Below are 15,921 nucleotides of genomic sequence, written 5' to 3' on the forward strand. Positions count from 1 at the left end.
ATGAACAGGAATAAAGCTCCGTGAAGCCAACCAGCAGCAACAATTTAATCGCAATGTTGAGGACATCGAATTGTGGCTGTATGAAGTTGAAGGTCACTTGGCTTCAGATGATTATGGCAAAGACCTCACCAATGTCCAGAACCTCCAGAAGAAGCATGCCCTGCTAGAGGCAGATGTGGCTGCTCACCAGGTGGAATGGGGAATGGGACCTGTGCTGAAAGGGAGAGTGATGAACATTTCTAGATGAGAGAGACTATTAGGGGGAAAGATGAAGTATATGGCTGTCTTAGAGAACTCTCTATGCTTGAAGTGTTTTCCCTCAGGGCTCTCTGAGAGCCTAAAATGAGGGCAGGCCATGGCAGAACAGATATCCTCAGAGTATGACAAACACCATGGTAACATTTCTTGGTATCTGATGAATCCTCACCCCAAGTAATAGGCTGGAGATGTGCAGCCCAAATCTCTGTAGTTTTCAAATCTTACCATCTTGTTCCCAGGATCGAATCGATGGCATCACAATTCAGGCCCGCCAGTTCCAAGATGCTGGCCATTTTGATGCTGAAAACATTAAGAAGAAGCAAGAGGCCCTTGTGGCCCGCTATGAGGCTCTCAAAGAACCCATGGTGGCTCGGAAACAGAAGTTGGCAGATTCTCTTCGTCTGCAGCAGCTCTTCCGAGATGTGGAGGATGAGGAAACCTGGATTAGAGAAAAGGAGCCTATTGCTGCATCCACTAACAGAGGTTAGTCCTATCTGCCCTAGGCAGAACCATAGCATAAAGGAGAGGGAGTCAGATGAAGTTTAGATCCCTGAACTGCAGCACTGATGGGAACCCATAGTGTTGATTCAATGCCACTTGATGAGAGAATGGGTTTTGCTTTTAGGCAAAGATCTAATCGGAGTCCAGAATCTGCTAAAGAAGCATCAAGCTTTACAAGCAGAAATTGCTGGTCATGAACCCCGAATCAAAGCAGTGACACAAAAGGGAAACGCCATGGTGGAAGAAGGTGAGTGAATGTGGTCAGTGATTGAACCTGGTTTTGTTCTTACATCTTTCCACTATTTGTTTAGTGCATGGACCTGTAGCCAATGAGCGCCAAGGCTGAGTCCCCATCTCATTCTGTCATATATGACTTTCACCAGGCCTCATCTTGTGAGTTTTGATGTTATATAATTGTATTTCTCACCATCATCCCTCCAGGCCATTTTGCTGCAGAAGATGTAAAAGCCAAACTGAGTGAGCTCAACCAGAAATGGGAGGCACTGAAGGCCAAAGCCTCCCAGCGGAGGCAAGATCTGGAGGACTCGCTGCAGGCCCAGCAGTACTTTGCCGATGCCAATGAGGCTGAGTCCTGGATGCGGGAGAAGGAGCCCATTGTGGGCAGTACTGACTATGGAAAGGATGAGGACTCTGCTGAGGTAGCTCAAACCTGAGCATCACTTGTACTTGGGAAATGAGCCCAGCCTTAGAGCAGAAAGCAAGGTAGCAGAAAAGGTGTCATAGGAAAGGAAAAGTATTCTGCAACTGCTTTTAAAGGTGTTTTAATAACCAGTTTTTGCTTTTTATTTTACAAGTTCAGAATCAAAGACTGCCTGTCACCACCTTCAGCTGTTAAGTCTCATAAGTCTCATTTATTAATACTCCACCATGTGTATGCAGATACGTAGTCAGACCAGCATATACAAGCATGTCAACACTGACACCTGTGCGAACTTAGCAATGCATGTACATGCAACATTCAATACATACACCAACACACATTTACCCTTTTTGCTAATCATCTGTTGTTTTACTGTAACTCTCATGTTTGATTTGTAAAGATCTGTGACAATTGTTTCCAGACCTACCTCTTGACAATCTTGTCAATCACAGAATGAGACAGCTGGGGCCACTGCTCAGTGGTGAAGCGCCAGTGTAGCATGTACACGGTTGTGGATTCCATTCCCAGTACCAAAAACCTCCCTAGCTGAGTGGAGCCTTCACATGAACAGTATTTTCCTCTAGAATAGGAGAACCAAAAATACTGGAAATGGTGTTAGTGGGGAGTGACAAAGTAGTCTTGTAAATAGAAATTCTCAAGTATGTGAGACAACTGTTCCTTGTGTGTCTGTGCATTTGAGATACTCAGTAACTAGGTAAAGCACAGGGAAAGAGGAGATTGTAACTCAGCAATATTTCTCCTCTGAAATTAAGAGGAAAAAGAGATGGGCTGGCAAGATGGCTTAGTGAGTAAAGGCCCTTGTGCTAAGCCTGTTTGACCTGAGTTCAATACCTAGGCCCGTATGGTGGAATCAAAGAACTGACTTCTGTAAGTTGTCCTCTGACTATTATGCACGTGCCACAGTATATGCACACACAAACAAAGAGTAACTATAAGCCAGTATCAGTGGGAAAAATTACACAAGGTCCTACTTCTAGATGAAAAGCTGTATCAGTGATCAGTGGCTGAGAGAGGGAGAATCAGTTTTCCTCCAGGGACAAGCTTCCTTGTAGGTTATCCAGGCACAAGTGGTCAGCCCTGGACACATACGTATGTGCAACAATAAATGTACTCAGTACAGTTTGTGTGTGTGTATGTCTAATACTTATTGATTTTGTGTGTGTGTGTGTGTGTGTGTGTGTGTGTGTGTGAGTGAGGGGGGGGAAGGGAGAGAATAGAAATTGTAGAAAAGGAGGTCATGAATTTGGAGGGGAATTTGAGAGTAGTTGAAGGAGAGAGGAGGAGAAGGAGAGAGATGGATACACTAGTGTATGATCTCAAAAAGATTTAAAAATAAATACATAAAATATAAAAGAATTAGGAGTGTACAGAACAGCTAACAGTCATATGGCAAAGGGCCTCTGACAACAGACAAGGTTCTGTATGTATGGTTTTAGGCTCTGCTCAAGAAGCATGAAGCTTTGATGTCTGATCTCAGCGCCTATGGCAGCAGCATCCAGGCTTTGCGAGAGCAGGCCCAGTCATGCCGGGTAAGTAGTGCTGCTGTTTGTACTAAGGGCCCAGGATGGGGAAAGGGAAATTGACAGACATTTAAAGCTATGGGCAATATTCTTTGGTTTGGGTTTGTACATTTGTGACGGGGTCTCACTATGTAGACCAGGCTGTACCCAAAGTTGAGTAAATCCCCTGCCTCTACTTGGATTGCTGTGATAAAGGTACATGCCACCATACCTCCCATGGGCAACGTTCTCCTCCATAAAGTTCTATAGTCGGGCACATTTAATTGAGGAGAGTTTTTGTTTGGTTACTCTCCCCTCCTCCATACCCCCCCATTTTGGTGTGTCAATAATATTAGGGTCTCACATTGTAGTCTAAGTAGGCCTCAAACTAATTAATCCTTCCCTTTTGGCTTCTCAAGTGCTCAATTTATAGGCATGAGCCACCGTACCTGAATTTTTCAGTCATACATTTGTTTTAATGCTCAACAGCTTAAATCTTTTTTGGTAGCTTCAGTAAAAAACTCTCAAGGAACTGACTATAGTGGCACAAACCTTTAATCCCAGCACTTAGGAGGCAAAGACAGCTCTCCAGGATGAGTTCCAAGCCAGCCTGGTCTTTATAGTTCCAACTACTAAAACATAGAGAGAGAGCCTGTTTTTAAAAAACAAAACAAAAAAATGAGAAGAGAACTCTTATAAGTGTATTTAATATACCTGTTGAAGTTAGACTGTTGTGTGCTTGGATGACATTTTATGAGTGTCATTTAATCATTTTTCCTTTGGATCATTAGCAACAAGTGGCCCCTATGGATGATGAGACTGGGAAGGAGCTGGTCTTGGCTCTCTATGACTATCAGGAAAAGAGCCCTCGTGAGGTCACCATGAAGAAAGGGGATATCCTCACCTTGCTCAACAGCACCAACAAGGCAAGACACAGGGTGACCAGGGTTGGGTACATCAGCACCACGGATTATGCTCTCTGCTAGATATCCTTGAGTAGAATGGGAAGAGAGAAGAGGGTTACTTCATCAAAACTCCCAGTCACTTGTCATTTATCCAGAGCCACATATGACTAGGGAAGTACTAAGATCAGTCTTCCTGAGTCTGACGTGTGCAGGCAGTGCCAAGAGTCACCTGCAGTGTCCTTATGACTACAATCAAGTGTGTCTGGGTAAACACTATGCCTTGTGACCCTCGATTTGCTTGCTTCATAACAAAGTATTGGTAGTGGTTGTTCATGGTGCTGGCCGTGGAACACCAAACCTCCTAGAGGCACTGTATACCACTGAGCTTTTTTCTTTTGGTTACACATCTAGACTATACAGTTGTAGCTCAAGATTAGCAGATAGCCGGAGGCAGCTGTAATGTGTCTTATACACTTTATCTTCAAGTTAAATATTGCCCAATGTATCAGCCTTTCTTCCTCAGCACATGCTGATAATGACACTGTCCTTGAAGGGAGGAATGTGTTCCTCTACATAATACTTGACTGGTCATGAAGGGTCCTGCCTCCCATCTTAGTTAAGGTCAAAAAACTGTTCTGCCCATTGCTAGGGGTCTTATTTGATCCCATCCTAAGTGATTAAGGAAACCTATTGTTACTATGTTATTAACTGAAATCCAACTCTCTGGTCCACCTAGTTTGTACAAGAACAGTGTTGCCCTGCCATACTTTGAAAATGTGTCTGTTGTGCCCTTGGTAGTATCTAAGCACACATGGCAGACATTTGAATTATAGTTAGTATAACTGAAGTTTTTGAGTTTGGCTCCAGTGTACAAAAAGCTAAATAGGTCTGTGTTGCTAGTGCCTGCAGTTTTGGACAGCACAGTTTTATTAAACTAACTGCACAAGGGAAGGCTGTTCTCCATGGCTAACTGCATCTCTAACCTATGGTGGTGTAGAATGACTTTAATCTGTCACAGGCCTCTTGAAGTAATAGAGCTGTTTTGTGTGTGTCTGCTACACATGTATGCAAATAGGCCAGTGTATTAAGGGCTGGAGAGTTGGATCAGCAGTTAGCTGTACTTGCTCCTCTTCCAGAGGAGTTCAGTTCCCAGCACTTGTGTCAAAAGGCTCACAATACCCTGTAACTCCGGCTCCAAGAAAATCTGACACACTCTTCTGGTCTCCTTGGTCATACATGTGAACACACACTTGTAATATACACACAAAGGCACACAATGAAAAAAAAAATTGGCCAGGGTGAGCTCTGTCTTTCTTGGGAAAAGAATGTTTTCATTCCTCTTTTTCTCTCTCTTAGGATTGGTGGAAAGTGGAAGTGAATGATCGTCAGGGTTTTGTGCCAGCTGCGTATGTGAAGAAGCTGGACCCCGCCCAGTCAGCCTCACGGGAGAACCTGCTGGAAGAGCAGGGTAGCATTGCACTGCGGCAGGGCCAAATTGACAACCAGTAAGGGTTCACCCACACAAGGCACAGGCTAGACAGCACTCAGGGCTTAATCCAATCTTCAAGCCAAATAGAGTCTCATAAGCCTTCAACTCTTTCTGTTTCCCTCAAGTCTCCTAACCCACAAACCTCCCTCTTAGAGCCCAAATTCTTGACTAATACCTTAATCTCAGTTGTTTTTTTCTGTGCTTCTGAACTGCTTTTCCTCAATCACATTTTACTACTTGATACAGTGTTAGCCTTTGTCTTATAGACAAGATTCCTTTTGGGTTGGATTTTCAGATATCTTATACCTTGACTCTCCCTCCCTTTGGACAGTTGCCTAAAGAACTGCTCTCTCTTCCATAGCTTTGTATTCAGAGGATGAAATTTATTTTTTAAACTGGTTTTCTCATTATATAGATGAGCCCCATATTGTACTACATGTCTTCCTATAGTGCATACCTTAGTCTGCTAATGAAATCAACAGCTTTGGACACCTGAGAAATACCAAGAAAGTATATTTCTAAGCCCAGTAGGACTTAGACCTTTTCTGACCTTAATGATCTTGAAATGACAAGAACCATTTGTCCACTTATAGATTCTTCCACTGTTACTGCAAAGACAAGGAGACACTTGGGTTTGTGTTCTTATCACAGGCCTGGGTCATTAAAAAGCACAAATGTTGATGGAGATAGTGTAGCTGAACTGGTTATTAGAATTGCATTGTCCTTCAAGTCTGTTTTGTCCCCTGGCCTTGCTCTGTGTAGTTAAGTGTTTGCAGTACAGGGAACACTGCCTTAACCTTAAGTGTAGCAGACTTGTCAGGAACATGAAGGTAAATTAATCCTCTCATTTAATTTTCCTACTGTTTCTCCACTGTGATTTTATTCATGGCCTGGGCTGCTTCTAAGAGCTTTTGAATGATTCCTAAGTTTTTCCCACTTCAAGCATCTGCCATCATGGCACCAGTCGGATCTGCTGCTTTTCATTCCCGTGGATTAATCTCACTAATGTGTGCATGCTTTTGCTGTACCCCCTCTGTGCAGGACACGCATAACTAAGGAGGCCGGCAGTGTATCTCTGCGTATGAAACAGGTGGAAGAACTGTGAGTAGGCTGAGAGCCTCGCTGAGCCCCCCATGTCCACTGCTACACCTGTCCATTCTCCCTCTGCCGCTTTTCTCCAGAGCTCTGTCCATTCAGAAAAAGGTGGTGCAGGGGACCTGTCACATCTATAGCACAGCTTTACTGGCTAAGGGAGAGCTCTTGGTGGAACTACTCTCCTCGGTTGCTTCTGTCTGCTTGTGTTTGGAATGGTGTTGGTTCACTCTAGTTTTGTGAAAGAGCAGAGCAGTCTCTGTCCTCTGTAAACCTGCAGCCAGTTTTGTCGTATTCTTCAGGGAGGCGGACATGAAGTGCTGCTGAGAGATTGAAGGGCTTGGATTTCTGGTGACTTGGTACTTTTTGGGGAAGCTTAGTGGTGATTTTCAGATTTTTCTTTAACTTTGAATTTCATTTCTTAGGTTTGCTTGTGTCTCTAATGATAGTGGCAGCTCAGCTTTTTTGTATCTTAATTCTCACTGGTTAGAAAATTCTTCGATTCTTCCTGGGTCTTGCAAAGGATGAAGTTGTACACGTACTCTACATGCTACCTGATGTTCTTTGAGTAACTTGCTCAAAATACACAGATCACTATGGAAATGTCCTACTGGCCAGAGATGGAACATCCTATATTGGACTGTGTTAAAGTGTATATCTTACCCCACTTAGGGGCTGCTCAGAATTATAGAAACCAAGAAAATCCCTTACATACATTATGTAGTTTCATCTTTATGTAGCTTCATTTCATCTCTCCAATGCATTTGCATGAACCTTTTGTTTTTGTGCTTAGTGCTTGGTTTCAGAGTTCTGTGGTCATATAAATTGCAAAGTTGGCCTGCAGATGAGTGCCCCATCTAGTTATGACCAGTGTACTGTGAGCTTATCCTGAAGCTGTAGTTTGGATGCTTAGTCTCCTCATCTTTGTGTGTTCTGATCCTTTGTTGATCTTTTGTTGCTAGGCATCATCATTACAAACTCATGCCTCGGATCACACTCAGATGCCTAGTGGTTGTCCTGTGTTAGAATCTTTGAGTTGTTGCCCATTTTTGTCACTCTCTTGACTTCTGTCAGATACCAGTCTCTGCTGGAACTGGGTGAGAAGCGGAAAGGCATGTTGGAGAAAAGTTGTAAGAAGTTCATGTTGTTCCGGGAAGCAAACGAGCTACAGCAGTGGATCAATGAGAAGGAAGCTGCTCTAACGAGTGAAGAGGTTGGCGCAGACTTGGAGCAGGTTGAGGTGCTGCAGAAAAAGTTTGATGACTTCCAGAAGGTATGAAAAGCTTGCAACATGGCTACAAAGTTGTGTAAATACCTAGTTCTTGGGGATGGAGGCAGGCATAGCTCAGCAGTTAAGGCCACTCAGAGGAGCTAAGTTCCACTCCCAGCATCCACATAGTGTCTCACTCACAACCATCTATTTATACATCCAGTTTACTTCCTCCACAGGTACCAGGCACAAACTTGGTACATAAACACATATGAATGCAAAATACACATAAAATTAATACTTTGGAAAAAAATTAAGATTCATTTATTATGTAGTGTTTCTGCCTGCATGTGTGCCTGTATGCCAGTAGAGGGCACCAGATCTCATTCTAGATAGACGTGAGCTGCCATGTGGTTGCTGGGACTTGAACTCAGGGCCTCTGGAAGAGCAGCCAGTGCTCTTAACCTCTGAGCCATCTCTCCAGCCCCAATTTGAAAAATTTTTTTAAGGACTGCTGTTACAGAGGACCAAGACTTCATTTCCCTCACCCACATGTTCGCTTAGAACTGTCTATAATTCATGTAGTACACAGATATATATATATATATATATTATATAAAAAATACCAGTTCACATACAATAAGTGAGTAAAGTTTAAAAAAAAAAAATACTTGGCATTTTGTTTTGTTTTTTGGGTTTTTTGAGACAGGGTTTTTCTGTGTAGTTTTAGACATTGTCCTGGATCAACTCTCTTTGTAGACCAGGCTGGCCTCTGCCTCCCGAGTTCTGTGATTAAAGGCATGTGCCACTACTGCCTGGCTTTTACATATATAAATACATAATAAATAAATTTTATATATATATGTGTGTGTGTATATATAAAATTTATTTATTATGTATTTATATATACAAGTGACCTGTCTACATATTTGCCTGAACACCAGAAGAGGGCATCAGATCTCATTCTAGATAGATGTGAACTCTCATATGGGTGCTGGGACTTAAACTCAGGACCTCTGGAAGAGCAGCCAGCGCTCTCAACCTCTGAGCCAGCTCTCTGGCCGAGTGCATGCATGCGTGTGTCTTTTCAATGGGCCATAGTGGTGCACACCTTTATCCCAGCACTGAGGAGGCAGAGGCAGATGGATCTCTGGAGTTTGAGGCCAGCCTGGTCTACAAACCAAGTTCTAGGACTGCTTGGGCTATTACACAGAAAAACCTTATTTCTAAAAAAAAAAAAAAAATGGGGGGGAGTTATAGGGTTAGTTCTCAGGACATGAGATGGCTTATCAGGTTAAGGCATTTGCCACCAAGCCTGAGATTATTCTGAGTTCAATCTCCAGGACCCACTTGGTGGCTGGAGATAACTGACTTGCACAAACTGTCCTCTAACCTCATGTACTATGGCACACTCACCCCCCCACACACAAAACAAAACAAATAAAGTTTAAAACAAATCTGTGGGTCTGACCACAGATTACTAGAGTGAAGATCATATGGATTTGTACAGTCTGTGTGTCTTAGAATTTACTTTCTGTAGCTTCTGTGTTTTTCCCATGCTAGGACTTAAAGTGCACCCCTCTCCCCTGACTTGCTATAGTGTATTTAATTATTGTGACTTTTACTTTATAGGATCTGAAAGCCAATGAGTCTCGACTGAAGGACATTAACAAAGTAGCTGAAGACCTGGAATCTGAAGGTCTGATGGCAGAGGAAGTACAGGCTGTGCAGCAGCAGGTGGGTGCATTAACCTTGGACCAGGGTTCTTTCTAAGGCCACATTTTCACACTTCATACTGTGCTCTCCGTACACCCATGAAGAGCTGTGGAAGTTTAATGTCAGTGGTGCCATTGGCTTCACCTCTTAAGTTCCTTAAATAGATAAATGTTTAGCATTTGATTTGGAGTTTTGCAAGCCAATGAACTAGATTTCCAATCTGGTTTCTGTGACTCTTCTTTCCACCTACATTTCTGGCATTTCAAAGCATGTTTTTCTCTGTATTAACCCTGATTTCCCTCTGTCCTTGTAGGAGGTGTATGGCATGATGCCCAGGGTAAGTCACAGGGTTCCATGTAGAATTCAAACTTGGCAAGGATTTAGATTGTGAAGAATGTAAAGGCAAGAACAGAGACCTTCTGTTGTGTAAGAATGTGAAAAAAAAGTCTAGGCATCCATGATGTATGCCATTCTCCAGAACAGAAGTAAAGGGGTTTTGTTATTAGTGTTGCTGTGTAGTTAGTGTAGCCCAGGTTGACATGGAGTTCATTATATAGCTTAGACTAGCTACAAATTCACAATCCTTCTGCCTCAGCCTCCCTAATGCTGGCTTCCAGGAACTTACCACCTGCTTGACCAAAATATGTTTGATTTTTCTTTATCGTTCTAAAAATTTCCCCTAATATTTCCTTATTGTTTATGGGGGTTTTTTTTATTTTTTTTCTCAAAGAATTCTATTAGTATAGCATAAAGAAAAGATGGACATTATATTGAATTTCTTCCTTCTTTTCATCTCTTACTGTATTTGGGGAAGAAAAAAAATCAATAGGGAACTATAGAGTTGGTTCAGCAGTTAATCTGTTACAAGCAGTTGTTGCTCTTGCAGAGAATCTGAATTCAGTTCCAGCACCCACATGATGGGTAGCTCACAGCCATCCTTAACTTCATTTCCAAGGAATCTGATGCCCTCTTCTGAACACCCTGGTCACCAAGCATGCAGGTGGTGCATGTACATACATGCAGCCAAACATTATGCACACAAATCTAAAAAGGGGAAGGAGGATTATTTTAGTGTTCGATGATTCCTGTCTGCCAGCCTTAGTTTGGTTGCTTTGAGTTCCATAGCAGTAAGATAAATTTGGGATTCCTTAGTTGCTGACTGGGAAGGTTCTTATGACATGCTGCCTAACTCCTTTTCCTTTGACTAGGATGAAGCTGATTCCAAGACAGCCTCCCCATGGAAGGTAAGGACTCCTTTGCACATTACTAGATCCAAGTGTTTTTCAGGAACTTGCAGCATCTTACCTTTTTTCTTGTGTGCCTTTATCTTGGTGTCCAGCTTGTTGTGAACTTTCCCTTGGTTGGTGTGGCCTCCTCCTAACTTTAGTAGCTGTATTCTATTGTATGTGGAACTGGGTAGGCTAATACACAGAAACAGAATGCCCAGTAAGAGTGAACCATCTTGACCCCGAGTAAACCTCATGTGGGGAAATCATCCATTATCAGTGTTACCTGACAGGATGGCAGGATGTTAAGACTGCTTCTAGGACTGAGAATGGGAGTGATAGTGTGTCTCCTGTCTGTTATCTGAGTGAACAGATCTGTAGTTCACACTGTGCTTCCAACTAAAATCACACCACAAGCTACACACATTTTAGTTTTATAGGAAGTTCTATTCTGTCTCAGCTCCTGTAATACATTGCTTAAGCTACAAACAAGTAACAGGTAGACTTCTATGTTACATAAAAGTACATTCTCAGGACATGGGAGACAGCTTAGAAATCTAGCAGAAAAGGACTTCTATTATCAGCCTTCTGTGCTCACCCTTGTGCTGTTCGGACTTCTTGTCTAGCTTGTCTCAGCCCAGGCTGAGTTTCCCTCATATTATTAACTTGTTTTAAAAAATAAAAAAAGGTGCCAGATGGTGGTGGCACACCCCTTTAATCCCAGCACTTGGGAGGCAGACACAGGCCAGCATGGTCTATAGAGTGAGTTCCAGGACTGTTACACAGAAAACCCTGTCTCAAACAAAGAATAAAAAATGTTTGGGACTTTTTCTCGTTTGATTCAGTTCTCCGTGTCCCATTATTACTATTACTCATAGCTAAATTTAATGGATTTAACTTCCTTTCTAGAACTCACAATAAATCTGATCTGAAAGTCCCTGTATCGACTGGGCTGGCCTTGAACTCACAGAGACCCGCCGACCATTGCCTGAAATTAAAGCTATGCACCACAATGCCTAGTTGAAAAGAAGTTTTTAGAATTACACTTGTTTCTTTTGTGCATATGTGTGTGAGGTGAGAGGACAGCTTACAGGAATTGGTTCTTTTGTGCTATGTAGATCCTGGGGCTTGAAAGGTCATCAAGTTGGCAACTGCCTTACTTGCTGAACCATCTTACTGGCACAGATCTAGATATCATTCTTTTCTTTTTTTTCCTTTTTTTTTTTTTTTTTTTTTTCGAGACTCGGTTTCTCTGTATTTGCTTTGGAGCTTGTGCTGATCTGTATATCAGGCTGGCCTTGAACTCAAAGAGATCCACCTGCCTCTGCCTCCCGAGTGTTGGGGTTAAAGGCGTGCACCACTAATGCCCGGCAATTGTCTCCTATTTCTAAGGAGGATAGTGAGGGGAAGCCTTCTGGACCCTGTTTCACACCCATATGTCATCTGGGGTTCATGGGAACATTTGATAGCTTCCCTTCCTTGCATTAGAGCTGAGCCCTGCCCCCCTTTTGTCATACTTCAAAGATTTTGAACCAAGAGGAGTTTTTTTTGTTTTATTTATAACTGGGTGGGATAAAACATTTTGTTTACAAGTGTCTGCATTGTAGCTAATTCATTGGCTTGCTTCTATTTTCCTTAAGCAGTGCTGTCCGCTTTTCTTCAGGACACTGTTAGAAACCACAACCTAGTAACCACTTTAGCTGTGGAATGAGTGATATTTACACCTTACTAATAATGAAATAATCACAGAACTGTTTTCTGAAGGATTCTTTGGTGTGGACAATAAAGAACACATATAAAGAACATAATTCTAAGCTGCCCTTCCTTTAGCAGCTGTCCAAAGGTTTCACTCTTTGCTTGGGTATGCCTCACCCTGAAGCCAACGCCACTTAGATAGTTGGTGTTTTCTTATACCATGATAGTAGCTGGAGTTTTATTAATGCCCCTGCTTCAAATGTTGTCAGTGCCTGTGTAGGGTAATGTTAGTTTGAGTGTTGGGACTTACTTAATGGCACTAGCAGATCGGTCTCTGAGTGGAAAGTCTCTTGACTGGTTTCCCTATGCTCTCCTCTCACAGTCTGCTCGACTGATGGTCCACACAGTGGCCACCTTCAATTCCATCAAGGTAAGAAGTGGTGACCAGTTATCCTGCTTATCCTTGCTTTTCTTCACTGTTGTCCTCCTCTTGACTACAGTAGAGGGCATGCTGTGACCCAGCCCACTTCCATAGGTCTCAGAAACACGCTCAACCATCCTCATCAAATGCCAAGGGTCATGCAATAGTTTGATCAGGATTTTTTGTTATTGTTGTTGTTGTTTTGGTTTCTTGAGACAGGTTTCTCTGTGTAGCCCTGACTGTCCTGGAAATCACTCTGTAGACCAGGCATATCCACCTGCCTCTGCTTACTGAATGCTTGATCAGGTTTCTTGATCCAGACTTTAATATGAGTATATCTTAGTTACTTTCCTGTTGCTGTGACAAAACACTATGAGCAAGGCAAATTATAAAAGAAAGTCTTTAATTAGACTTATGATTTCAGGTTATAGTCCATGATGGAATGGCAGCAGGAACAGCTGAGACTCTCATCTCATTCTACATACAGGAGGCAGAGATAATATACTTGGGATGGCTAATCTTTTGAAACCTCAAAACCTGCCCCCAAATCCCAGTGACATACCTCCCCAACAAAGCAAACAGTCCAAACAGTGGGGACCAAGTATTCAAACATTAGCCCATGAGTAGCATTCTTGTCCAGACCAGCACAGAGCAGTACTGAAAATCTTCACGGGGATTTCCCGTGAAGCAGGAACCTTAAGGACTCACTTTTCCTGCTACCTCACTCACCTTTCCCAGGCAGGTCTGCTCTGGCCTAAGACTTCTTTGGTCGTAGTACTGAATGAAGAATCCTAGATCTCTTACTTGTAACTTAGGAGTCACATACCAGGCACCAATGCAATGGAGAGAAACATAAAGTTAGTTTCTCCTGGTGATGCACAGAGGGTTCCTATATGAGGCATTTGAGGGATTTTCAGGATATCACTAGTTTTGATTACTGTTGTTGTGCACTGCTGGTTTATTTGTAAGAATGGTTGGAAATGGAAAATTACAAGTATCCTGTTACTTCCTCCAATTTGAATCATTTTCCTAAGGCCTGGTTGTGGCTGTGTCAGAACAGGTTAGAAGAGGGCTGATGTTGCCATTCTCTTGCAGGAACTGAATGAGCGTTGGCGGTCCTTGCAACAGCTGGCTGAGGAACGTAGTCAGCTTTTGGGCAGTGCACATGAAGTGCAGAGGTTCCACAGGTGAGAGTTGGCTGGGGCAGGAAGCAGTGAAGACTTTGCCCCTCAAAGATGGAGCTTTCTAAGTGGAATCTGCATAAGTAGCTATGTCTTATCACCAAAGCCATGTAAGGCACAGTGAATGCTCAGTTAATGCTACTCAGAGCGAATGTGTGTAACTAGAACAGACACACAATGCCAGCCTAAGAGGTTTTCTCTGATTGCCCTGGAACAAAGGCAGTGGTGCTTGGCACTCAATGTGTGTCTTATCTTTAGAGATGCTGATGAAACCAAAGAATGGATTGAAGAGAAGAACCAGGCCCTGAACACAGACAATTATGGCCATGATCTAGCCAGTGTCCAGGCCCTGCAGCGCAAGCATGAAGGCTTCGAGAGGGACCTTGCAGCTTTGGGCGACAAGGTGAGAGATGCTTGGGGAAAGCCGAGGCCTTAACTCAGCTGAGCACAGATGTTCTTTGGGCGCTCTTACCACTCTTTTTCTGTAGGTGAATTCCCTTGGAGAGACAGCCCAGCGCCTGATCCAGTCCCATCCTGAATCTGCTGAGGACTTAAAGGAAAAGTGCACAGAGTTAAATCAGGCCTGGACCAGCCTAGGGAAGCGTGCAGACCAGCGCAAGGCTAAATTGGGTGACTCCCATGACCTGCAGCGTTTCCTTAGCGATTTCCGGTAAAAACCTACCTAGTATCTTAGTTATGTTCCTGTGATTGAACACCATGGTCAAGTCAGCTTATATTAAAAAAAAAAAAAAAAAAAAAAACTGTTTATTTAGGGCCCACAGTTTCAGAGAATTAAGTGTCCATGGTCGTCATGGTGGGGGGAGCATGCCAGCAGGCATGGCATTGAAGCAGTATTTAAGAGCTCACATCTTGACACACAGCTACAAGGTTGAGAGAACTGAGAATGGAGGGGGCTTATGGAGCCAGCCCCAGTGGTACATCTCTAGCAAGCCTGCCTGCTTAATCCTTCCCAAACAGTTCACCAAACAGCAAACAAGTATTCTGATATATGAGCCATTCTCATTCAAATAGCATACCAAGTGTCACTCGAGATTTTTGCTGCATAGTACATTCTTTGTAATAGTCAATTTTACTATAAAAATAGCTACTTAATATAAAATATTCAAATTACCAAGTACCAAAAATCTTTCATCTCTATACGTAGGTATATGCATGTACACTCAGGTCCATATCACCATGCCAAATGTGTTTTCTTCTTTATATTTCACTTAATATAGATACACTTTTCTATCACCTTTTTTTGATTTAAAATAGTGTCATAGAGAAATTGAAGGAGTCATATGTAGAAGCAGGGTGGTGGTGGCCATGGTGCAAGCCTTTAATCTCAGCACTTGGTAAACAGGCAGGCAAATCATGAATTCATTAGTAGTGTCTAAGCCCACTGGGTGATGGTGGTGCATACCTTTAATCCCAGGGAGACAGGCAGGTGGATCTGAGTTTGACGCCAGCCTGGTGTACAGATCAAGTTCCAAGACAGCCAAGGCTGTTTGACAATGAAACCCTGTCTTTTAAAAAAAAAAAAAAAAAAAAAAAAAATCTAAACTCATATTCACATTTTCTTGGTTTTCTCCAATAAAATTTTCATATTCTGTTTGATTCAGGGTCCCTCAAGTTGGAGCAGTATCTCTAGACTGTTTCATGCCAGTATCGTTATTTAGAAGTATGAGCTAGGTGTCTTAGCAAATTTCCCATGATGTAGTGCCTCTGTCTTTTAGTGTCTGTGATATTTCATTGAGTGAGTGATGGACGGCATGCCGAGCATTTATGTGGGTTCAGACATTCCCTCTGCTTGGATGGGAGCCAGCAGATGGTACCACTTCACTTTCCAGACTAGAGTCCCCTGGAAAAGTTCTGGTATTAGAACTTGCTTTGTGTACTAGGTAAGCCTGGAGCTCAGAGACCACCTGCCTTTGCCTCTCAGTGCTGGATAAAAAATGTGCACCACCATATCCAGCTCTCCTCCTTTCATAAAAGAAAAATAATTTTTTTCTACTTTTTTACATTATATTACAAATATATCATTTT

At 42.7% G+C, this 15,921-nt stretch overlaps 1 protein-coding gene across 6 annotated transcripts in view; it reads left to right on the forward strand.

Annotated features, from left to right (window-relative positions):
• Sptan1 (spectrin alpha, non-erythrocytic 1) overlaps window positions 1-15,921 on the forward strand; it is a 66,510-nt gene that overhangs the window by 28,251 nt on the left and 22,338 nt on the right. For 3 of the 6 annotated variants that reach the window (XM_051185052.1, XM_051185054.1, XM_051185055.1), the window contains exons 16-31: window positions 9-190; window positions 498-741; window positions 884-1,006; window positions 1,201-1,418; window positions 2,878-2,970; window positions 3,732-3,866; window positions 5,202-5,350; window positions 6,376-6,435; window positions 7,501-7,699; window positions 9,269-9,373; window positions 9,666-9,689; window positions 10,561-10,596; window positions 12,656-12,703; window positions 13,790-13,881; window positions 14,134-14,278; window positions 14,364-14,545. In XM_051185052.1, coding sequence (XP_051041009.1) covers window positions 9-190; window positions 498-741; window positions 884-1,006; window positions 1,201-1,418; window positions 2,878-2,970; window positions 3,732-3,866; window positions 5,202-5,350; window positions 6,376-6,435; window positions 7,501-7,699; window positions 9,269-9,373; window positions 9,666-9,689; window positions 10,561-10,596; window positions 12,656-12,703; window positions 13,790-13,881; window positions 14,134-14,278; window positions 14,364-14,545 — 2,035 coding nt within the window. The remainder of the gene's footprint in view (window positions 1-8; window positions 191-497; window positions 742-883; window positions 1,007-1,200; window positions 1,419-2,877; window positions 2,971-3,731; window positions 3,867-5,201; window positions 5,351-6,375; window positions 6,436-7,500; window positions 7,700-9,268; window positions 9,374-9,665; window positions 9,690-10,560; window positions 10,597-12,655; window positions 12,704-13,789; window positions 13,882-14,133; window positions 14,279-14,363; window positions 14,546-15,921) is intronic. The other 3 variants (XM_051185053.1, XM_051185056.1, XM_051185057.1) reach the window with 1 other exon arrangement.

Source organism: Phodopus roborovskii, unplaced genomic scaffold (genome assembly GCF_943737965.1).
Source record: "Phodopus roborovskii unplaced genomic scaffold, PHOROB, whole genome shotgun sequence".
Lineage (NCBI taxonomy): Eukaryota > Metazoa > Chordata > Mammalia > Rodentia > Cricetidae > Phodopus > Phodopus roborovskii.